General features: G+C 46.2%; 8 protein-coding genes across 9 annotated transcripts, besides 2 other annotated features; 4 read left to right on the forward strand and 4 right to left on the reverse strand.

Moving 5' to 3' along the window:
- Window positions 1–217: 217 nt before the first annotated feature.
- Window positions 218–264: a sequence feature (A-rich).
- Window positions 265–1,809: 1,545 nt separating this feature from the next.
- On the reverse strand, window positions 1,810–4,579 carry TSTA_048310 (uncharacterized protein; the record flags this gene model as incomplete). Its single annotated transcript, XM_002485297.1, has 8 exons — window positions 1,810–2,188; window positions 2,241–2,337; window positions 2,405–2,482; window positions 2,541–3,107; window positions 3,170–3,707; window positions 3,772–3,971; window positions 4,022–4,333; window positions 4,402–4,579. The coding sequence occupies 8 exons, from the start codon at window positions 4,577–4,579 to the stop codon at window positions 1,810–1,812; spliced, it is 2,349 nt and encodes a 782-aa protein (XP_002485342.1).
- A 2,007-nt stretch (window positions 4,580–6,586) lies between these two features.
- Window positions 6,587–8,167, forward strand: TSTA_048320 (uncharacterized protein). The gene is made up of 2 exons (XM_002485298.1): window positions 6,587–7,211; window positions 7,233–8,167. The coding sequence occupies exons 1-2, from the start codon at window positions 6,701–6,703 to the stop codon at window positions 8,009–8,011; spliced, it is 1,290 nt and encodes a 429-aa protein (XP_002485343.1). The 5' UTR covers window positions 6,587–6,700; the 3' UTR covers window positions 8,012–8,167.
- Window positions 8,168–8,265: 98 nt separating this feature from the next.
- TSTA_048330 (ATP dependent RNA helicase (Sub2), putative) lies at window positions 8,266–10,806 on the reverse strand (the record flags this gene model as incomplete). Of its 2 annotated transcripts, XM_002485299.1 has the most annotated exons (5): window positions 8,507–8,553; window positions 8,608–8,865; window positions 8,914–9,274; window positions 9,324–9,734; window positions 10,386–10,644. In XM_002485299.1, 5 exons carry the CDS (start codon window positions 10,642–10,644, stop codon window positions 8,508–8,510), a joined length of 1,335 nt encoding a protein of 444 aa, XP_002485344.1. In that variant the 3' UTR covers window position 8,507. The 2 variants fall into 2 exon arrangements, with proteins under 2 accessions (XP_002485345.1, XP_002485344.1); XM_002485300.1 differs by having other exon boundaries at window positions 8,266–8,553; window positions 9,324–10,806.
- Window positions 10,807–11,051: 245 nt separating this feature from the next.
- Window positions 11,052–11,564, forward strand: TSTA_048340 (uncharacterized protein; the record flags this gene model as incomplete). Its single annotated transcript, XM_002485301.1, has 2 exons — window positions 11,052–11,099; window positions 11,160–11,564. 2 exons carry the CDS (start codon window positions 11,052–11,054, stop codon window positions 11,562–11,564), a joined length of 453 nt encoding a protein of 150 aa, XP_002485346.1.
- A 370-nt stretch (window positions 11,565–11,934) lies between these two features.
- Window positions 11,935–13,276, reverse strand: TSTA_048350 (uncharacterized protein). The gene is made up of 2 exons (XM_002485302.1): window positions 12,983–13,276; window positions 11,935–12,916 (listed from the first exon to the last, which is right to left on the reverse strand). Exons 1-2 carry the CDS (start codon window positions 13,259–13,261, stop codon window positions 12,689–12,691), a joined length of 507 nt encoding a protein of 168 aa, XP_002485347.1. The 5' UTR covers window positions 13,262–13,276; the 3' UTR covers window positions 11,935–12,688.
- A 1,681-nt stretch (window positions 13,277–14,957) lies between these two features.
- TSTA_048360 (uncharacterized protein) lies at window positions 14,958–15,974 on the forward strand (the record flags this gene model as incomplete). The annotated part of the gene is made up of 2 exons (XM_002485303.1): window positions 14,958–15,367; window positions 15,416–15,974. The coding sequence occupies exons 1-2, from the start codon at window positions 15,084–15,086 to the stop codon at window positions 15,972–15,974; spliced, it is 843 nt and encodes a 280-aa protein (XP_002485348.1). The 5' UTR covers window positions 14,958–15,083.
- TSTA_048370 (G2-specific protein kinase NimA, putative) lies at window positions 15,868–18,937 on the reverse strand (the record flags this gene model as incomplete). The annotated part of the gene is made up of 4 exons (XM_002485304.1): window positions 15,868–18,259; window positions 18,312–18,720; window positions 18,776–18,828; window positions 18,883–18,937. 4 exons carry the CDS (start codon window positions 18,935–18,937, stop codon window positions 16,584–16,586), a joined length of 2,193 nt encoding a protein of 730 aa, XP_002485349.1. The 3' UTR covers window positions 15,868–16,583.
- Window positions 18,938–19,121: 184 nt separating this feature from the next.
- Window positions 19,122–19,158: a microsatellite.
- Window positions 19,159–19,980: 822 nt separating this feature from the next.
- Window positions 19,981–22,075, forward strand: TSTA_048380 (ankyrin repeat and BTB/POZ domain protein; the record flags this gene model as incomplete). Its single annotated transcript, XM_002485305.1, has 4 exons — window positions 19,981–20,214; window positions 20,269–20,354; window positions 20,418–21,360; window positions 21,407–22,075. The coding sequence occupies 4 exons, from the start codon at window positions 19,981–19,983 to the stop codon at window positions 22,073–22,075; spliced, it is 1,932 nt and encodes a 643-aa protein (XP_002485350.1).
- Between the last annotated feature and the right edge of the window lie 192 nt (window positions 22,076–22,267).

The raw sequence follows: 22,267 nt of genomic DNA on the forward strand, positions 1-22,267 counted from the left end.
GCAGGATAGTTTTAGTGTGTTTAGTCCCTGTAGCGCGCCAACGCGGCGGACGTTTAAACATAACATACGAGCTGTCAGGATACGAAGATAAATTCGACGGTTTTACTCTGTACCTCTCTCGGCAAAGAGAAGTGGTACGACCAGACTAATTAATTCTCTTGCATACTGAATTGAGTCTTCATAAATCGACGTCAACCACACCACTCAATCCGGCCCGAGAAAGAAAATATAATAAAAAAAAAAAGAAAAGAAAAGAAGAATAAACTTTGACTATCACTGACCTTTTTTTCTCATTCCTTGATTTAGTTGAGGAATTCCCGTTGCGGAGGGCGTATCGCATGGAATGTCATGTCACTGCGATGATTGGTTTTCTGTCGGTGAACAAGTATGTATGCCATCGTGAAAATTGACCCGACGCGTTTCTGTCTACTGTCTCTGCTCCTAACCCAGCCCTCCCCTCCGCCCACGAGCAACGCAATCATGCATGAAAATCTACGTGGACTCAGAGCTCGATCCCGCCACTCCATCGATCTGAGCACAGAGACAAGAAAAGGGGGGAGCAAAACATATAACCGTTTTCGGATACATCAGCTATCAATCCAACAAATGAGATGCTCGCATTCGCGTTTTAATGTCGGTTTAATGCAATAAGATAAACTTATCTATGCCCGGTGATCGACATCGGGCACAGCCACTAGATCGACAATACTGCTGTCATTGATACATTGAGCTTGTGTACAATGTATTCGCACCCTGCAAGTAGGTAATCATAATACTTTTTTTCCCGAGTTTTGTTAGGATTTAGACGAGCAGGTATTTCATTGCGATCTGCATGTGTCGGCCGATCATTCAATTGTTTCATGGGCCTACGGAGTACAGAGCTAGATAGTCTAGCCATTCAAGCCGGAGAGACTGGAGATACGATTCACAGATTTAAAGGTCCGATTTGAAAGCTCGAGGGTCTACCTCCCGATCAGTCAGTTGCAACCCAATCGGACACAGTCAAGCTAGCCAAGTAAGCTTGATTAGAGATTTGCCTGACCGAGACACATTTCTGCTTCGAGTCGGACGATATCCTGTCCAGCAGTAGAACATGTGATTGGCCAAACCCTAAATAAGAAAAGTTGGCAGAGATCCCGTCGTTACTTCATTTTATTTCGGCTTTTCATTGGTCACTCAGTGTATTGAGTGAGCTGTCTTGTACGTTAAGTTACGGACTCCATACAAATATAAAATCAAGGACGTAGGTGGAAGCAAAAAAGCAAACCCCGAGCGAACCATCACGGACCTACTATGTACGTCCCTGAATCAGATCAGTGGATCTGACTACGCCAGCGACAAACGTCATTGAGTCCACTATAGTGACTTTTGGCGCCGCCAATGTGGCACATTGTTGAGACATGATGAGACATGTTGGATAACACGAGGTTTAAAACGGTGGTTTTATGATGACTGTCATTTTGAGTGTTATGAGATCAAGATTATGTAATCAAAATACCTGATTTGACCAATCATAGCACCTGGATTTAGTTAGATGCTCTATATATAGAATTTATACTATCGGAAGTAGATCCCTTATCTGCATATACACTCTACATCCCCTTGCTCGTCCACTAGTTCTCCTGCTGGAGCGTGTTGATTTGGGCTTTGTTCAAACCACGAATAAGTTCTTGGATATATCCATGAATAGTAAAGAGGCGAACCTTGGAAGACAAGCAGGTATCTAGATTTTCGTGTTTACTCGATTTTCATACAACCCAGAGATCCTCATCAGAGTGGCATTTGCAAGACTTAATGATATCGGGATCGCTACTCAGTACCGTACACGACATCACTCAACCTAGACGCAGGAACAACAACCAAGTTGCTAACGGACGGCCCCGTAATATTAGCAGTCACAACTGTTGAGAACGGAGCCTGCAACTTGAAGTAACCAGTCCATTCAGACGGCCAGGCTGGAAGCAAGCGAATCTGCGTATTGTTCAGGGCAAATGTCTGCATCAACATCTCTTGAAGCCCAATAGCGCCAGATCCGTAATGGTTGATGTCCGGAGACCAATCGTAGTTTGGGCCCTTGAATGCTGAGAATCGGTATGTAGTGCTATCTGTGAGTCGGCTGATGATGTTGGCGGTAGCTTCCTCGGTTAATCCCAAACGCGCGAACCAGATTTGATCTTGACGCCAGCCACTGTTTTGATACTTAGCATATCTTTGGGAAGAATACGGTGCCGCAAACTTACTATGTTCCATGGTAGGTTGCGGACTGGGTGTCATTGAAGTACGCGTTGATAGCATAGCTCAAATTCGTTGGTTGTCCAAGACCATATTCTCCCCATGCTATTTGTTCATCAAATTTTGGTTAGTAGACATTGCAGAAAGTAATCTGAGTCGGAAAGAAACCTACGAAAAACAGTATAGAGAGCTGTAGGCTCGTTATTTTCCGTAAACGAGTAATTGAGGGCAGGGGCAACACATGTCAAGGCTAATTCGTACACATGTCAGTTCATTTATGTTAATTCACGCGTACGAACGATACTTACTAGAATAACCTGGACAGGAATGTAAAGGGGTAGCTGGCACCCGAGAGAGGTATTGGGCGTAGTACGTCGCGTTCCCCTTTGACCAGTTCTGATTCAGCGACAAAAGATCAGACAAGGTCTTCCTCAAGCCAGAAACTGTCGAAGCTGAATTGAATGCGAGTTTGTAAGTTTCTGCTCCGGAGCCTGGGTAGATTATCAGTGTACCGTTAGATTCAAGACCGTTCCGCTGTTGGTAGTATTCGTCAAACCACGCCAACTGGTATTCCACAAAGGGTTTCCAAGGCGTAATGTCGAGCCCGTTATACATCTTCGCCTGTAGGATCATATCCACGAATTCATTTGCTGTATCTTGGTACCAAGATAGCCAGTCGTTGAAGTCAATGCCAGCTGGGTAGAGAACGGGGTCTCTCGTCTGGCTGTTGCTGAAGACGTTCGCATTATATTCGTAGACATTTGGAAGGCCAGTATTGTCAATCTGTTCTGATGTGAGAGCCACGTCTAATCCAAAATAGAGCTTTCCTAAGGCTCTGCTGGTGGGTAAAATGTTCTGGTAGAAGTTGAAAGCTTCTATAATAAACATCCCCATTAGGTTCTACAGTTCGTAGAATGACTGCTTGACGGAAACTTACGCTGCATAATATCGTAATCGCCGGTTTTTAGCAAGGGCCAGTACAGCAGCCTCTGATTCTGTGCGGTAAAGGTGCCTCCAGACCACTTCCTGAAATCCGGGGTGTATGGGTACCAGATCGGATTCACATAAGAAGGGTCGAATGTGAAAAGCCCGCCATTGAACCTAGTGGGATATTCACCTTTTGCGTTACATGCCATCATATATCGAAAGTATTGATAGTTCTTGCCAACTTGGAATCCAGAGTCGTCTGGGCCTGCATCCGGATTGATGATGATGTATGATCGGTCCCAGAACGCATTCCACCACTCGATCGTGTTGTGCTGGCTAGCCATCTCCATCTTTAACGCATCTTTGATGAACGACTCTGCCCACTGGTCAATATTTGTGGATGCGGATTGCTCTGTGCCAATATAAAGCTTGAACGACTTGCTGAGACGATCCGAGACGAGGTTGTAAGCGGTGAAATTAGTACCATTGTATGCTCCTGATGTGATCGCCCCAGGATGGAGTTGACGAGACCACATGAACGCTCCAAACTGTGTGGATTCAGTCAACATATTTCAAGTCTGAAAACTTAGGACGGAAATAGGAACGCCGTACCGTGTTGTTCTTCATTGGATTAAAAAATGAGCTTGGGTCAGCATCTCCGAGCCCCTGCTCCGAGATTTGGAACGTAGTAAGAGGCGTATCGTGATTGTGATGATAGCTCAGAACGCCATTGTGACGATAATCAATTTTGTCAGGATACTGAGTAGGCAGGGGTATTTCGCTAACTGAATTGACGCCCCATGAGGTTTGCACTGTATTTCTACTGTTAGGACTGGAAAAAGCCAAATAGTCCACTGCGAACCTTCTTCTCCGCTTCCCATAGGACGTTCCGTTAGACGCCAGGCTTCAAAATAGGCAGTCAAGTTAAGATGATTGTCGCTTGTAATCTCAGTGTGAATTCCGGAGGTAACCGTATCGACCCAGAGCTTAATGAGCGTGTTATTGTCACCAGTAAACGTGATATAGCCATCATTGATGTTCAGGTGCTGTTCGAATGAATTCGCATTCATTTCGAATGGGTTCGGATCCATAGACAATCGTACACGGCCAAGCTTCAGGAGGGAATTATTCTCATCAAAAGCGCCACTCTTTGCAATGTAGAAAAGGATATCGCCTGTTTATGTTAGATTGGTCATGAATTCCTTCAGTCTCTAATTCCAGAAATAGAGAGGTAAATGGTACCAGCTTCAGCCCAGACGTTTAGTCCTACATCTCCGCCTCCTACCGGCATTGAGCCAGCAGAGTTGTTGCTTTGTGTAGTCCATACTGTGTCATAGCCAGGTGGTAGCTGGATTGCCAGGGCAGACTGAGTCAAGTACACCAGGCTCGTCCCACTGGCTAGCCTTCGAAAGAAGCCCATTGTGAATGGAAAGAGCAAATCCTTGACAGTCTTGCTTGCTGTAACCTAGTCTTGAAATCATAAGAGTTCGAGGAGCCGAAGGGCGGGTTAATACGTATCTAGGTACATATGTAGGTATTATAATAACAAGAAGCTTTGGAAGAAATTTCCCACGATTGGAATGCTCTGTGCCAACAGGCTCGAATAAACTTAATTTAGATTGAAAATATTAAAATATATTAAGAACTGACAGCATATCTTTGAGATTCCTCCTTAATAGAAACCATCAATTCTTCCGGCATCAAATCAAGGAATATACAAGTACGGGGAAACAAACTTTGCGGGGATACCAGTGCTTGTTTGTGTTAGTATATATCCACTTGATAGAGATAAACCCGGTTATTTCGGTCACAGATTTGAATCGGACCCTGATAGCCGGGGTTTTTGACTTCAACTTATTGGCTAGGAGTAGATAAACCCGGTGATCCCCGGCCTCAGAGTCTCCAATTGCCGGATTAACTCATATCGTCTTTTGAGAAGTTGCCAATTGAATCTCGATTAAGTTTTACTTCTTCATAAGTTGTCTGCTCGAGCGCAGTGGGAGAGACGGAAAAGATAATGCTAAATGGGTACAGCTCCAGCTGATTAGATACCTAGGTAGTTCCAGGCTACACTACTATAGTTGACATATGTCGTATGGGATGCATACCGCTGGCTAGTATAATGTTTGTAGGAAACCGGGTCATTTTGCAGTAGGAAGGATTGGTTATTTGCGGTTGAGTTAAATTACTCCCAGCGCTGGCATCGAGGAATGAAAACTAGGGTTTTGTAAGATGTCCATTTATTCTATACAGTGTGAAAGAAAAGACCGTTGGCAGCTTATATGTAGCAATTGACTCGATACTGTCCATCGCGATCAAAAACAGACTTCCCACTAAATAATATATAAAACAAAGAGTACTTGTAACAGAACAACGCTCAGAATATGCGGAATATAACAGTCGGAACAGCCCGCCACCTGGGAAATATGAATAGACATCAATGGATGTGAAACAACGCAAACTTCTATATCCTTTCCGTATCGACCGACTACATCAGCGAAAGAACAGTCTGGTATATGCCCGAATTTGACTTATTCTTAGCAATCTGCGTCGAATTTGAAGCATTATTGGAAAGCCAGGAATGGTAGAGCTTTCAACGTTTCTATTGTTAAGGGAAGGGAGCTAAATTGAAGACACTGGGTTATTAGCTATTTCATGATTATTGATAATAAATGATTGTTCTAGTAAATTTGTGTGTTGTGTGGTTATCTCATCCATGGTCCAGAATTTTAATGGCTATTACTTCCTGAAGTTTTTTAGAGAGTTAGATCTTGTTAATGTCTACATATGAATGTCCCAATAACTTCTCAACAACCCTATTTCCTGGAGGTACTTCCAATGTTGGAAGTCCCTCGTTTCAGCGCCTAGGGAATCTTCCAGCCAACTTATTTTTAGATTTTTAACTTCAACCTCATTGTAATGATAGCACTACGACGCAACCATGAGACCAACTACTCTGTATGTATGTACTATCACACCCTTGGTCTTCTAAGCCAGTAACTGATCGTCTCAAAGCATAGTGATCTAAATAGTTTGACACTAAAAGTCAGATAGATACCGAACTTCTCCATAGAGAGAGAAGAAAAGCAATGAAAGTGCAAACTCTTACCCAAAAAGGAAATAATGCAGTATCTTTCTGAGGTTTAGTAGCTTGAATCCCTGCATAGTGTCGTATGCACCCCTGCCATTTTCAATACGATGGCTCGCAAACTAAGCACGTACAAGGCAGGTTTTTTATTTATTTCAGAACTAGTTTTATTTTGCAATTGGTTATTTTATATTGCTGTTCAAGGGTTTGTCGACAGCTTAAGCCTCAATTGTACTAGATTCAGCCGACCCCTCTCTCTTTTACCTGGGTATGCTCACTGCGCCGCATTGCCATAATTTATCCGCTTGTTCTTAAGAGCCTTGCAGTTGTACCTCGCTCAGGCTGAGAGAAATAACCAGGAACTTGGAAGTATCTCCAGCCCGGCAGAGTGGGATCTATATCAAGCACATAAACCAACAATTTACGTCGTCTATACCATCTACACTGCTAACAATGTCCACTACTTTGTCAACATGTACCTACATTATTAACCGGGGCAAAAAAGACAAGGAAAGAGTTTGCGGTGACACGTGTGATGGGCCACTATGTTCTAAGCATTCCAAAATGGGCACGCCGCGGAAGACAGCAAAACGTTTTGACGACGGCGATGAGGAAGAAGACACTTTTGAGTCTGAAATCTCTTCGCCTCTGGCAAGCCGGACAACACGACAAAGTACTCCAGTGGCTACTCCTCCGCCACGTAGTAGGCGCACTTCTACCCCAGCGGAAGAGTCGCCGTCGCGTCCGAGTACTGAACGCAGCGCCAATTCAGGACGCAAGCTACGCAATTCTACATCAGTAGAAGATTCACCAAAGACTTCACGCCGTAATACTCCCATACGCAGCTCTATCTCAGCAGCAACTGACACACCACCGCGCACTAATACACCGCGAAGAGGTACTCCGAGGCTCAATAAAGGCAGTTCTACTTCGACTGCTACACTCGAATCGGCTTCCGCATATAGTCAGCACAGCTCATCTCTAGAACCAATCTCAACACCCCCCCGTTCAACCGGGAATAGCAGCGATAATATCGAAGTACCCACTACCCGGCTCAATGGCTTGACCGTCCGAGACGAAGTCAACAATGATCTCGATTCAGGAAAAAATACGGAGTCTGATACCCTGCTGCCGCTAGCAGACGGGCCAAAGATGCCAAAGCGAACAAACACAGCTGATAGTGCCGTTAGTCACGGCCCCCGCGACCCAACAGAGAGAAAACTGATGGAATACATCCCGGAAAGTGTCTCATGGTCCGTAGCTGGAAAAATCATGCAAGTCCTGCGAAAGCCACCGCGTAATGGCGACGAAAAAGGCTTCGTCTATATGTTGCGAGTAACGCCATATCCACCGGAGCCTTCGAGTGAAAGGGAAGAAGGAAATAAAATGATGATCATCAAAGTCGGGAATTCCAAGGACGTCCAAGCACGACTACGCGGCCTCCGCGGCGCGAAATGCAAATTTTTTAGATACGAGCGTCTTGAGCTCTACCCGAACGGAATAGGGGACATAGAACTAAAATATAAGGCTGAGGACTTGGTTCACGCACAACTAAGCAATTGGAGGTATCGATCTGCGAAGCGGTGTCCATGCAACAGTGAACATAAGGAATTCTTCGAAGTTACGCCTGAAAAGGAACTGAAGGCCGTGTATGACTGTATCAATCATTGGGCTCAAGTTGTGAATGAGCATCATAACACGCTATGGCCTGGCGAAGTCGAGAGGTTGAAACTTCTGGCGGAAAAGAAACGAAGGGAATCGTGAAGTTGCGAAGAGAGGGCCTACAAAACCGTGCTAAGCATGGGCCCTGTTGGATGAGAATCATTGCACATGTTGTTGTAGCACTTTGTCTTGGTGTATCTGCTCAAATTCTTATCGATGCGCATACAATGATTCCTCTATGCTGTAGAGCGAGAATAGTACGTTGAAGGGAAGTCAGTACATAGTCTAGCAAGTTGGATTAAGAACTTTGCAAACCAGGATAGTCATTTCATTAAGACAACCCTAGTTGATGTCAAAGATAATACGCTGTTTGAAAGAGAGTCTGTAGATATCTACCATATATCTATGAAGAAGACTCAAACACAGTTACAGCTATGTCAACCGTCAATTTTCAGACCCTAAATACTAATAAAGCCATCCCAGAAGAATAGAAAACAATTTTCATGTTTTAGTTAACAGAAGAAAACCCAGCTAAACCCATTTGAAATTACAAAATGTACCCAATGTTACTGATCAGAACATGGGCCAGAGAATATGTTTAAGCCATGTAGGTGCTTGCATCAACACCGCCTTCGGGATATTCACTATTCAAGTATCAGTATAACAGATGCTAGAGGAGAGCGCTGAGAGGAACTTACGGAAGGGCAACTTCGAAACGCTTCTCAATCTCCTTGAGAACCTTCTCATCCTCCTCGCTGCTGACGAAGGAAATGGAGAGACCCTTGGTACCGAAACGACCTGCACGACCGACACGGTGCAAGTATGAATCAGCGTCACCAGGAAGATCGTAGTTGATGGCCAGGTTGATACGCTCAATATCGATACCACGACCAAAAACGTCAGTTGCGACACAGATACGCTTGTTGAATTCCTTGAATTCCTTGTAACGTTTGATACTATGATGTGTTAGAATACGCTTAATATAGTAGAACTGATGTACATACCGCTCCTCTTGGCTGACTCCAGAGTGGACAGCAATACTGGGGAAGTTGCACTCTCGCAAAAGCTTATCCAACTCATTGGCACGGAGAGTGCTCTTGACGAAAATGATAACCTGGTTGAACTCCAAGTTGTCGAGGAGGTCACTGAGTTTACGGTTCTTCTCTTGTTCGCTCAACTTGATGTAGTACTGTTGAAGGCCGTGGAGTGTGAGCTTTGTGTCGTCGTCAACGTACACCTCGAGAGGGTTACGCATGAACTTCTTGCAGATAGGGCGGACTTCCTGCGAAAGAGTGGCGCTGAACATCATAACTTGCTTCTCTGCCGGGGTGTTGCGAAAGATTTCCTGAACATCACGACGCATGTCTGCAAAATATCAGCGACTGATCAATCGACCACTAACAGGATCACTTACCAATCTGGTCAAGCATCTTGTCACATTCGTCAAGGACAAAAGCCTTGACGTTGCGAAGAGACAACTTCTTATCACGGACGAGGGCGTTCAAACGACCAGGAGTGCCGACGACAATGTTAGGTCGGGTCTCTTTGTTGCTGAGGATTTCGATGTCCTTTTGCATGGGAGTACCTCCGTAGAAAACGGCCGTCTTTACTTGAGGAAGATACTTGCTAAATCGAGCATATTCGTTCTTGATCTGGTACGCCAACTCACGGGTGTGGCACATAACCAAGACTTGAACTTCTCCCTCTACAGGATCCAGTCCGTGCAGGGTTGTGAGGACGAATACGGCTGTCTTACCCAAACCGGACTTGGCCTGGCAAAGAAGATCACTGTGGAGCATTCCTTGGGGGATGCAAACTTGCTGGACTGTGGCAAGGCGGCAAAAATGTTAGATATCGTTCGATAAAAAATTCCAAAGTTGAACCGGATCGGAAATTGAATTGCTCGTCCGCCATCTCTTTGGGTCGTCGAAGTTGCAAGGAAGTCAAGCCATCAAACCAACAAAATTTTTCGACGATGATTGAACCAAAACCACTCCGTATGATGATAAAGCTTGAGGTATTAACTCCTCGTGCCGCTCGTTGGATACCAATGCAGAAGACAGGCAAGTGTCAACGCATGTATAGGTAGAATCCAAACACATCATTTTTCCTTCCACGATAGGTCATTTTCCAAGTTTCGTTCCTCCTTCGATTCAATATCAAAGATCAGATGCTACGACTTGCGCAGAGCACTCTGTCGAAACCCGCGTATGGCTTTTCTTCCACCGGTCTCCGATAGGATAACCATGCGCTGCAGGCGAAATACAGCACAGGCCGGTTCTGTATAAAGAACCAATGCAATAACGAATCCTGAAGCGCGTAGCGACAAGTATTCCTCTTGCTTGGAGATAAATCACGATGACACTTTCTTCCTTCCCGCAGAGATGGACGGACGTAGCAATAGAAAATAAGGAAGGCTGGCAAAAGGAAAAGAGAAAAAGCATAAGTGTGTGTGTGTGTTTGTAGTTAGACTAACCCTCCGATGGATGTTCGAAACCGCAATCGGTAATGGCACGAAGCAGCTCAGTTTTGAGCAGGAAATCGCGGAAACCAGTTGAGTGAATACCGACGTAACTACCCTTTTTATCAGGACGACCACCAGAGACAGTCAGGTCGCCTTTCTTGGTCGCAGCGGCGCCATTTCCAGCTTCAGTCGCGGCGGGAGCGACGGCAGCGGGCTCTGTGGTCTGGAGCTCCTCGTCGGAGTAGTCGATGAGATCTTCTTCAGTGGCCATGTTGTTGATTTTGTGTAGGGAAGAGTGGGGCAATAAAGGATTGAATATTGAAAATGGAGGAGAACACGAGACTTTGATGGATTACGCGATGATATGTCGTTCCAGGCAGAGATGTCGCGAGAATGGGGATAGATTGATGATGGATCGACTGATGTCGCGCGCGAAGTTGAGCGAAGACGAAGGGAGGAAGTTCTGCCTTGGAGAGGCGGAGAGGGCGTCCCTGCTTTAGTCAGCAGACTAGCCGTTTACGGGATGGGCTGTTGCCGGAAGGGGATTAGCTTGCAGTAATGTTGCCACGCTCTGAGTGGACGATTTTTGTCTCTCAATGATCCATACAAACAGAAACATGCGATGAGGAGTCCTTTATGTTCAGTGCTTTTTTGTATTAACGCTTCTTAACTAGCAGTATGGCTGCGTCAAAGGCAAAAAAAGGAGACAAGGGTGTCTCGGGGGGAGTACACAGCCATAGTCGAGCTCGTATGGCATATCTGCACAAAGCCACAATATATCTACAGACTCACTCGAAACAATCCGAGATAAACGAGCCACAAAGTCCAGACAACAACAACAATCTCAAAGAGAATAAAACCAAATCCATCATCCAAACATCTCTACCCCGACACTACATCAACCAAATGCGCGGAGTCGCACTAAAAACCCAACAACGTCTCTCCCAAGAGACAAAGCGAGGTTTCTGCAAGCGATGTGATCTACTCTTGATTCCCGGCGAAACATGCACGGAAGAAATCCAGAATGAGAGTAAAGGTCGTCGCAAGCCCTGGGCGGATGTATTGGTGGTTCGTTGCAAGGCTTGTGAGACGGTGAAACGGTTTCCGCAGAATCGGAAGCGGAGTATGAAATTGGCTGTACGGAGGAAGGAGGGTGCTGTTGCAGTGAAGGAGGGAGTGGAAGGATCATGAGATGTGATACGTCTTCTCTTGTGTATTGGTATTCTACTGAGAGCCTATCAGGCGCGATGAGCCGAGCTTGTCGGACAATATGTTGGTGACATGCACTGCGCCCATCAGGTCCAATATGGCCTTCGAAATACTCCGTCTCCCGGCGATTCCGGCGTCGTGATATGGTTTCAGTGCCAATATTGCTATTTACTGCTAGGACAACTGGGCTACCCAGGCCAACTGTCGTCACCTGCATCGGCCAGAGATACTGCACCTATTTTCAGACTCGCAAGCTTACACATGCTTCTTTCCAGGCTTCTCATGTCCACCAACAGTGCTGTGGATCAATCGAAGTCTTGGAATCACCATAGGGGGACCGCGAATTCGTCAGCTGTATGTCCACTGTACCTGGTAGAATGAAGATTTGATCAAATTATCTCAATATCAATATAAACGCCGAACAGATAGGGATATATAAAACACTTGCTAGGAATGGAAATCACTTGCCCAAAGAACAGGTATCGCTTGACATAGGGTGAAGATGAGAGGAATAAGCAATCGCCAAGAGGGATATAAACGAGCTCAAGTAGAAACGGGCAAAACAAAGAAACAACCACTAAAACTCCAATACACCGATCCCCTCTTGTTTCATCATGAGATCCAACGTTTGAATGGACTCTGAGAATTTGAGATGGCCGCGAGGCCGAGAACCAACTCTTTATGCCATTCCCTATGCCGAAATAGATAAAAGAAAAGACCAAAAAAAAATAGTCGACAGATAAGATATGCCTATGAGAAAGGCTGAAGAGATACGATGATAAACATCCAGAGCATCACGTCTTGTGTTTTATAGGCGCCTCAGTCGCAAGTCGTTTTGTCCGCGAGGACTAGTATTGTATGATGTCGTAAACTGAAAGGAAGCCTCAGCCGCCGGCTGAATTGCGTAGAAGGGTATGCAGCAGCTTGCCGCCTGCGAATAGAATGACCTCACAGAGATCAAGAAGTATTGCGTCTGTGCATGGCAGAGCAGAGATTGGGTACCGCCAGGGCACATACGACCGATAATGTCAGCCATCGGGTTGAAATAGTACATCGTCAACAAAGCCATGCAATAATTAATGCCAATAGTCGGAACTAAAGAAGAATCATCGACGACGAGCAGCCTGATCAAGGCGGTGATCATAGCTTTCAATACGAGCACGAAATGATTTGACAATGTCTCGGATGTGGCCGATTTTGGCGAGTTCGTTCTCCAACTCATCGATTGATGCCAGGATGGCACGGGTGCGCGCAATCTCTGCATCGGCATTGCGAATGACATTACCGGCTCGGTCTCGACTGTTTTGTATTGACGCTTGCATCTGATCTTCTAACTGTACGCATGTTAGCACCCATCAACACCAATATCGCTACACCTCAGCGAGGAAAAATAAACATACATGTTCAATGCGATGATGGATCTGCTCCTGCAGATATTCCAACTGATGCGACAACGCCCTCAAGCTCATAGGATCAAGCAAGAGTCGGCCCTGACTACTGGCCGCACTTGTGGCGCGCGAACTAGAATTGCTATTCCGGCCAGAGCCACGCCCTCTCGAGACGCTACCGGCATGGCCTCCTCCTCCTTGCAACGCGATCTGCTGTTGTTGTCGAAGAATTTGGATTTCAGAAGAAGTGAGGCCTAGAGAAGTATCGGGAATCGAGGTTGCGACGGACATTTGGGGTCCCTATAGGGACATGCCCCTGTAGTGTATCGCTTTTTTACACTGACGACGAGGATGGGACGGAAGGTATAGTGCCGATCAGATTGGATGCGGAGGCACGATACGGACGGCAGTGCATGGTGATTGATAGTCGGGAGTAAGAGGGATGGGCGTCGGAGCGAAGCGAAACTACTTGTCGTACGAAGCCGCGGCAAGGGAAGCTGATGGTACGTAGGTATGAGGAGTTGTTTGTAGATAGATGTAACAGAGTAGATTGATAAGTATATAAATTGTAGCGTCGGTGCTCTTTCGTCTGCTGCACTGTACGTCTATAGACTTCCTTTCACAGACCAGAGAGTTCCCCAGATGCCGAAGGTCGAGTAAATGACTACCGACCCAGAAGATCGGCCGACATGAGAGCAAAAGAAGACGAAGGAAAATAAACCGAAGCGCCGATTCACACGTTCCGTCTATTTCGATGGGAGTAGGATAACCGTATGGGCGGCAATGGGATGTCTAGACGTAACCGCGGCCGCTTGTCGCGTTACACCGACCAAAAAGGGTGTGGGGAGGCCGCGGTTTGAGAGCGAGACACTATGCAGGAACTGCGAACGGAGCTTCTTTGTCTTTGAGGGAGGAGAGTATTAATGAGACTGAGAGTCATAAAAAGTTGTACCGGGCGCCGGACGGACGGGTGGAAGAGGGTGAGAGGAAGATTCGGAGGTGGTGTGGTGGTGGTTGGTGTATTCGGAGAGGAGAAATTTATGAATTCAACCTGAACTCGCCGGGGATGGGACGGCCAATGGCTTAATTTTCCTAGTTCCTTTCAATTAATTAATTTATTGATTATGATTGTAACTAGTCGTACTTGAGCGGCATTCAGGTAGATATATAAGGCTGCATACACACACTGCGTATACCAGCCAGTGACCTGATAGGAAGGAGTATACTTGAAGCTGATATAGCACTGAACAGCAGATGCGCTCACTGCTCAGGCCGACAAGACCAGGTTAGCAGGCTGGTTTCAATCAATTATATGCTATCTATCCATAGTATCAAGCCGCATTTCAATCGAGGCGAGGCCAAAGCTACCTTAATGGCACATGCTCCACTGTCCAGTCCACAGGTTTCCCCGCGCAGAGACCGAACTGAAGGTCGGCAGAATCCACCACGGGCGGTGAAGTGGATCTTCCTCTTTCCTCTCCAAATTACGACTCCTCCCAAGCAACAAACTACAAAAAAACAAAACGTACAATCGACCTCTCTCTGCATCTGGACCATTCGTGGACTCAATATTACGTCGCTTCTTCCAACTCCACCATCAATCCAGCCTTCCGGGAAATATCTTCCCGGCTGCCCAACGCGTGAGGCTGAAGCACTGCGACCTTGCTATAGGACCGGTGTGGTACCGACGGCATTGAAGCTTGCGACTGGCCCAGAGACATTATTGACTTATGCTGGCTTATGCACCTACGACAGCCTAAGAGACGGTATTGACCTGTGATATTTGTCGCAATTTACCCGCTGAGGCTCTAGTCTGGTATCTGCTGCGGGAGCTCAAGCACATTCTTTTTTCCTCTCCAAAGAAGGAGCTTGGCTATCGTTATTACCGGTGTTTGGTCTGATAGAGTGCGAGAAAAGTACTGAGAAAGCAGATCGATAATCTATGCATTTACGCCTGACGTACCCCACGATCTATCACCCTATCAATTGATCCATCACTCTCCCCAGGGAAACAACCACTTCCGCAATCTCCTTCCAACGGCCGGAATCCCCGACCACTGAGCAATATTACGCCTCTTTTCTGACCCATCAATCACTCCTTCAGGCTTCCATCATGCCCAAAGATAAAGAACGATCCATCAATCCCGCCCAAGCCCAGCGCAAACTAGAAAAACAAAAAGCGCTGAAAAAGGGCAAAGCGGAAGCAGTCGCACGACGAAACGAAAAGCTTGCGCGTCGTAATCCCGAGCGGATACAGCGGCAGATCAATGATTTGAAAGCTATAGAGGAGTCCGGGCAGCCGTTACGGCCGCGCGAGAAGCAGATATTAGAGGAATTGGAGCGGGATTTGCGGGCAGTGCAGAAGGCGAGAGAGGCTTTGGGTGATAAAGCGCCACAGTTTGCACAACATCGTCCACAATATGACAATACTGGTAGAAAAAACAGCGTCTTAGGCAAGAGGCGGAGAGATGAGCGCCAACAACAATGGAGACAAGAGAGTGACGATGGCAGCGAAACAGACGAGAGTGTTCGTAACATCCCCATGCCGAGAGATACACCACCTCCCATACCCCCCGAATTTCGAAGGCGGGTTCCTACGACTGCACAAGGCGAAGAAGGCCCTCGTCAACCACATGCATTACCCGCAAAGCCAGAGATAAGCGCACAACCACGAACAGTCTATGAATCAGCGCCTGTGATTCGAGACCTTAGAAAAGAAGCAGTAAGCAAATTTGTGCCGGCTGCAGTTCGGAAACAGCAAGAAGCTATAAGAGGGCAGGGGAGATTAGTGGAGCCGGAAGAGATGGATAGGTTAGAGAAGGCGGGTTATGTACAGACGGCCAGAAATCCGAGCAAGGGTAATGAAGGGAAGGAACAAGAGGAGGAAGATCCGGAAGAGATTCTAAGAAGAATTGAGGAGGAGACGAGGGCTCAGTCATCGCCGAATCAGCAGAGGGCTCATAATGTGGATATTGAGGAGGTTAGTGATGAGGATAACATGTGATCATCTCTCCTGAGTAAACAGGGCCACCGACTATCTGGCTGCTTATATAATGTGTATTATATGCAAAGAATTATAAATGAATCAAACGAAATTCAAAAAGCACCTAACCCAATGTCCAAGATATACGTACAAGAGAAGAAGTCGCGTAAAAGTATTGCATGGTATACTCCACAGCAAAACATAGAGTCAGCTTTGGACGCAAAACTCATTTCATCAGAATTCATTTCATCAGAATCGAAGACCAAGAAGGAGTTAATAGCAGTACCCAAAAAAGGAGTCAAAAAAGAAGAAAATTTGCACACAACTCGACAAGAGAGCGATAAAGAAAAATCCAAAACACCGTTGAACCAATATACGCCTTGTAAATGCGACATAGCCGTTGTTACCAAAACGCCGGATTTTGTTTGTATAGTCCTTGATAGAAAGAGACCGACACGTAATGAAATGAATGAATGTCGTTTTGCAGAAAGATAGGAGATGGAACAAATGAAATGTCGTGGAAGCATTCGTCGTCTTCGCTCGAAATTAGGAGCAGTAAGCGATGTAAGAACAAAGGAGAATCGTTTCAACGTTGATAGATGACCACGCACGCTGAATCTATGCAGCAAATCACCGGAAACTGTGAAACACTCTGCGCGAAACGAATGGGCTGGGCATCTGCTCGCTATTGGGATCCCAGGTTGCTGGACATTCAGTCGATTTGCCGAATGAAGATACTGTCGAACCAGAAGATGAGCCGGTAGTATAAGCGCGCGAATCGCTCGAAACACGCTTCAAATCATCCACAAATGCACGGCCGCCAGCGCGTGCTTGTGCTAGTTCGACGAGAGTGCGGCCACCCATGTTACGCTGCATAACGGCTTTGTACATGCTGTTGTCATCACTACTGCTACCGCTATTACCAGATGGGTTGGCCTTGGTAGCGTGGAATGTAGCCGCTTTTCCAGCTGCACCTTTACGAGTAGGAGAAGTTGCATCGCCGATCAAATTGGAAGTAGATGGGATCTTGGATAGGCGCCGGGTAGGAGACTTGGATCGCAGTTCAGTTGATGTCGGGCGAGAAGTCTCCTGTGTTTGCTGAGAAGAGAGTGGGCTTGCCATTGTTGGTGGTGGAGGCAATCGAGATGCTCCTGCAGGGAAAATAGAAGGCTGGTTGCCCATCTTTGATACCATAGCAGTAGTTTGGTGGCGAAGCATGGGACGCCGAGCTGTCTTGAAAGGATCTGGCTTCACCTTAGGACGAGTTGGCGAGGGGAGCTCGGGAATGTCGTCTTCATCGTCCGATGTCACGAGGCTAGGCTCCCACTTGGATTTTTGTTGTGCAGGCTCAGTAAACAGGTTCTTGGAAATCGGTGCGGTGCGTCGAGGAGATAGGGATAAAGACGCGATAGTAATCGGAGATGGTTCACCCATCTGAATGTCCATAGGGGACTCAACAGTAGTCTTTGCTCGGTTGAAAGGAGTCCGCGACACTTTTTGAAGAGATTTGTTGCGACTTGAGCGAGGTGATTCCAAGGAAAGGTCACTGATATCGGTTGTTGATGGGAAGTCCGAGTCTTCACTGCAGCTGACAGAAGAAGTGGATGGTTCACGTGGTTGGATAAACTCTTGTGCCTGCACTTTCATCTTGTTCACTCTTTCCATCTCTGCGGCCACACGAGCGCGAACCTCGGTCTCGAATTGTTTAGAGAGTTCTTCATATCGCATCTGAACCTGGCGCTCAATCTCCAAGCGTGCCTTGACCTCCCACTCGCGACGAACAGTTGCGTCAATTTCTTCTCGCGTGAGGGCCATATCCTTCTCAAAGTTGGCCATCTTAATCTCAAGCTCCTTCATCTTCTGTAGAGCCGCCTCCTCGCGCCTCTTGACTCTGTTCGTCAAGTCTAGGGCCTCCCGTTCTTTTCTCACTAAGCGTACCACAGGCAAATTGAGTATAGCGGCTGTGTCAGGGCGCTGATCAGGATTTACACGGAGGCAGCTTGCAATGACGGCCTGTAGCTCATCAGAGTAGATATCGGGGAGTGGAGGAAATTTGCCCTCTCGAATGCGCTGAACCAGTTGCATGTGTGTTTTCGCATTGAATGGAGGTGCCTTTTGGCATAGCTCGTACATGATACATCCTAATGACCAAATGTCTGAGTGCAGGGTGTATTTCTCGGCGGCACAAATCTCAGGCGACATGTAAAAGGGCGTGCCGACATAGGTGGACGCGAAGTCGTGGGATTCCATGAGCTTTGACAGGCCAAAATCACCTAGCTTGACGCTGTTGTCACTGCCAAGGAAAACTGTTCGAAGAATTAGCAAAAAGAAGAATATGGATGGCTAGCATGCACCTACTATTTTCGGGCTTCAAATCACGGTGGAGGATCATGACCTGTGCCTGCTTGCCCTTCAAGCCTTGTCTAGGCTGTGGCGGCCCTAGAAGATTTGATCCCACAGGGGGCGCATCTGTACCATAGTGGCAGCGATACAAAGCTGTTGCTAGTTGAGCCAATACGCGCCAAACAAATTCCTCTTCGGCATATTTGTTGCTATTCTTCAGGTTCTTGATCACCATTCCCAGGTCACCTCCACCACAGTATTCCATGTACAGGTACAAGTCTTGCGAGGCCTTGAGATGTTCGCGATGATAGTAGGCGACGATGTTGGGGTGACGAAGCGAGCTTAGAATGTTGAACTCTGCGGTTAATTGTTCTCGTTCCTTCTGGGACATCTTAATGTAGTTTATTTCCTTGCGGCAGAGAATCTATGGCACATTATATTAGCCATGACATATTAGCAGAAAAATATGGGGTACTTACAAAGCCATCTGATTTCCGTCGAACTTTTCGAATGATGCCAAAGGAGCCGGCTCCTGTTCAATGTCAGCACAGATGTACGTGAGGAACAAATAGTATATGAAGCTAACCAATCTTCTCCAAGACTTCATACTTGTCAGCTTCTGACAGGGCAATGCTTGCCATGTTGATAATTGTTTGTCTAAAAGTTGGATTCACTGATTGACAATTGGCGATCCAAGGCGGTGCTGGTGCAAAGCAGCTCAATGAGGTGACAAGCTCATGAATGAGTAAAGAGAAATGCTTGTGTAGATGTGAGCCCTAGATGTTGTTAGTAGACGCAAGCGCATTCCTTATAAGGAGGTATAACAGAAGAAGAAGAAGAAGAAGAAGAAGAAGAAGGAGAAATTGTAATCAGTCTCAGGATTGAGTAATGAATGATAGACAAAGCTAGAACTAGAGAGAGAGCTTGCCCACCATGTGTTTTGGTTCCTTCTGTTGCGTAGCAACCATCTTGCATTCCGAAGGCGGTGAGAGCAGGCATTCAATCTGATCAGTTGGCCAGGGCCATCCCATGAAGTTCACAGTAGTCTATAGTTGTATACACTTCTTTTTCTTGTGGTATTTTGATTGATTTCATTTGTATATACATCTTGTGAAGCTATCACCAAGAGGAATCTACACTCAGAAAGCGTCGTCCCCAAAAGAGAGAGATGCATCACGTGATGATAAGCTTATCTGTCTTTGCCAATACAGTGCATAGAAATTGAGCTGTTTACAACCATCTTTGCTTAGTATATGTCCAAATCTCCTCTATAGTAGAGTCAGAATCTCAGGAAACCATCATTTGGCAACCCATTATCCTTGTTGTCGCATTTTCTATGTAACTCAGGTCATTATCTTGAACATTGTACGTATCCTCGGAGTTTACCCTCATGCAACAATGCCAAAATGTCTAACTTCCACCGCATACTTAATGTACATATACACCCGCAGGCTACAAATACCTGACGTTCCGACCAATATAATCCCGTGCAATCAAAAATTGATACATCAAAAAGAGCATATCTTACCTCGTGCCGTTTACGAAGATCGACTTAAGTCCGAAGCGGCTTGGTGGGGTCAGCATCAGCCATACAAATACGTCAAGCACTCCATAAATTGTCCATTCTTCCCAAGCCACTCGTCTCCAAACTTCGTTCTTTCAGAATATTCGCCCCTCACCCGATATGACAGATTCAGAGGTTCTACGGAAAGATCAACTCGAAATCCGTCTACATAATGAGAAAAAATTGATCCATGAGGGTGCTCTCAAGGATGAGAACCCACTCGATTTCAGTGAAGGGTTCCGGCAACTCTGTGATGCTTGTCGAAAAGGCGATTTGAAGGTCTGCCAGGAGAAGATTTCGGAGGGAGTTAATATCAATGCGCGGGATAGCTATGACTATACACCTCTTATTCTGGTATGTTACGTACATCAAAGAAATACTTCAGATCGGTAGCTAATGGGATCCAAGGCAAGTCTATGCGGGCATTTCGAAGTCGTACAGCTTCTTTTAGAATCCGGCGCATTGTGTGAGCGTGACACATTTCAAGGTGAACGGTACTTCCAATCTCTGCAACCAAACAATGTTACGTGGAAACAAGTCTGATTCAAGATTTATAGTTGTCTCTATAATGCCCTGAACGACCGTATACGAAACCTGCTTCTCAAATATGACTACTCGAAGTCCACTGACCCTCTCCAGCCATTTGCTGCACATATATCGTCTCTTTTGACGCGAGATCATCCGGTAACCTCGGACATTATCGTTACCGATGGAGAGGAATCGTTATTCCTCCACAAGTTTATTCTTTCGGCGCGTTCGCCATACTTTCAGAAAAAGCTTGCCGCATCTCCGGATTCCACGTCTTGGAAAATTCCTAATACTCTTCCACCAGCAGCTTTTGCTTCTGCCATCCGATATATTTACCTCGGCGACTCCCCGAGAGAGTTACGCGCCGGCCCGGGGACCGGTTTCACAGAGTCTGAGGTCGTGGCTGGCGTTGATCGAATTGGAAGACACCTCGAGATTCCTAATCTACTAGTTATTGTGCTGGAGAGTGGCGACAGACGGCTGGCTCGGCAGAGACGAGCAGACGAATTAGCTCGGGGAAGAGATCAGTTCGAATCTTGGTTTGAAAGCAACGTCCTTGGCCATAAGGTTGTGGTCGAAACAGCAAAAGCCAACGATGTCAAGTGGGATCGTAGCAATGGAATATTTGCAGACGTCCTTCTTCGAGCCGATGAGCTTTCTGATGGTGCTGATCCAGCCGTGGATGCGCAAGAAGAAAATCGCTCTAGTTATATCCCTGTGGGCCCTGGAGGGGGAGATTCAACAGAACAGAACAACTATACTGCTTCTAAGCGAATGTCTGTTTTATATCCCGTTCATCGGGCGATGCTCTTACGATCCGAATTCTTCGGTGCTATGTTTTCATCGATATTCAAAGAAGCTCAAGTCACAGAACATCTCAACATAATAAGCGTCGACTGTTCACCAGAAGTGCTTGAAATAGTCCTGAGGTTCTTCTATACCGAAAAGGCCGATTTCCCGCTAGATATAGCGGTAGACGTGCTTCGCTGCCGATTTGCTATTTATTGAGAAACTCAAGACCAAAGCTGCCGTGGTCATCAGCAGTCTTGGTAGCGCCAACATGTCACAAGCACAAGCATCCAAAACTCGTCCGGCCCGCCAGAACGGACATAGATTCGATGAAAAATGCGACGAAGATGAAATTGATATATACGAAATCATTCGAGCCGGCTGGCTCACTCGGGTACAGAGACTCGAAGAATTTGGAGCCAGATACCTCGCTTATCGATTAGAGGAGCATATTGACACCGAAGAATTTGCAGAACTAATAAAGGAGTCTGCAGGACGAATCCAAAAACGTCAGGAAACAGATTCGATTGAGTTACTCGATGACATCCGGTTTTATCTGAGCGAGCGTTTCCGCCTTCGGTTTGACGACGCAGGTCTGGCGGAGATGATAGAGGAGAATCAACCTCAGAATTGGTTCCCTCCCGACGCACAGCAGACCAGCGATTCGACCACTGTGACAGATGATATGGCCAAATTGAATATCTCTCCGGAACGACATGCCAAACCGGAGGAGGTTGTGCCAGGTGATCACCCTAATCAAGCTGACGATCATGTTGCGATTATAAGGACTCTGGACGGCGCCGTTGTCGAAGATGAGTTTGATCAAGATGCGATGAATTATAATATCCTGTTGGATAAATTGGATCGACTGTTGGAACGACTCAACTTGGAGGCCTAGTCGGTAATAGACATGCATTATTGGCATATATATGGACATATAAAAATGCTTTGTTATAGACAAAATTGTCCTCATTTTCATGAAAATATAGACTTATGATTTATGGGAAGGAGGATTACTGAGGATAAACGACTATTTGCACATATACAAGAACGATACAAGAGTACATAGAATCATGAATGTGTTATACGT

The sequence above is a fragment of the Talaromyces stipitatus genome, genomic scaffold (genome assembly GCF_000003125.1).
Source record: "Talaromyces stipitatus ATCC 10500 scf_1105507295515 genomic scaffold, whole genome shotgun sequence".
Lineage (NCBI taxonomy): Eukaryota > Fungi > Ascomycota > Eurotiomycetes > Eurotiales > Trichocomaceae > Talaromyces > Talaromyces stipitatus.

Excerpts from the sequence above, each read along its gene's own strand:
- TSTA_048320 (XM_002485298.1), top strand. The coding sequence starts at position 6,701 with ATGTCCACTACTTTGTCAACATGTACCTACATTATTAACCGGGGCAAA.
- TSTA_048350 (XM_002485302.1), bottom strand. The coding sequence starts at position 13,261 with ATGTCCGTCGCAACCTCGATTCCCGATACTTCTCTAGGCCTCACTTCT. Across the intron at positions 12,917-12,982 it reads TCCATCATCGCATTGAACAT|TTAGAAGATCAGATGCAAGC; the intron begins GTATGTTTATTT and ends ACATGCGTACAG.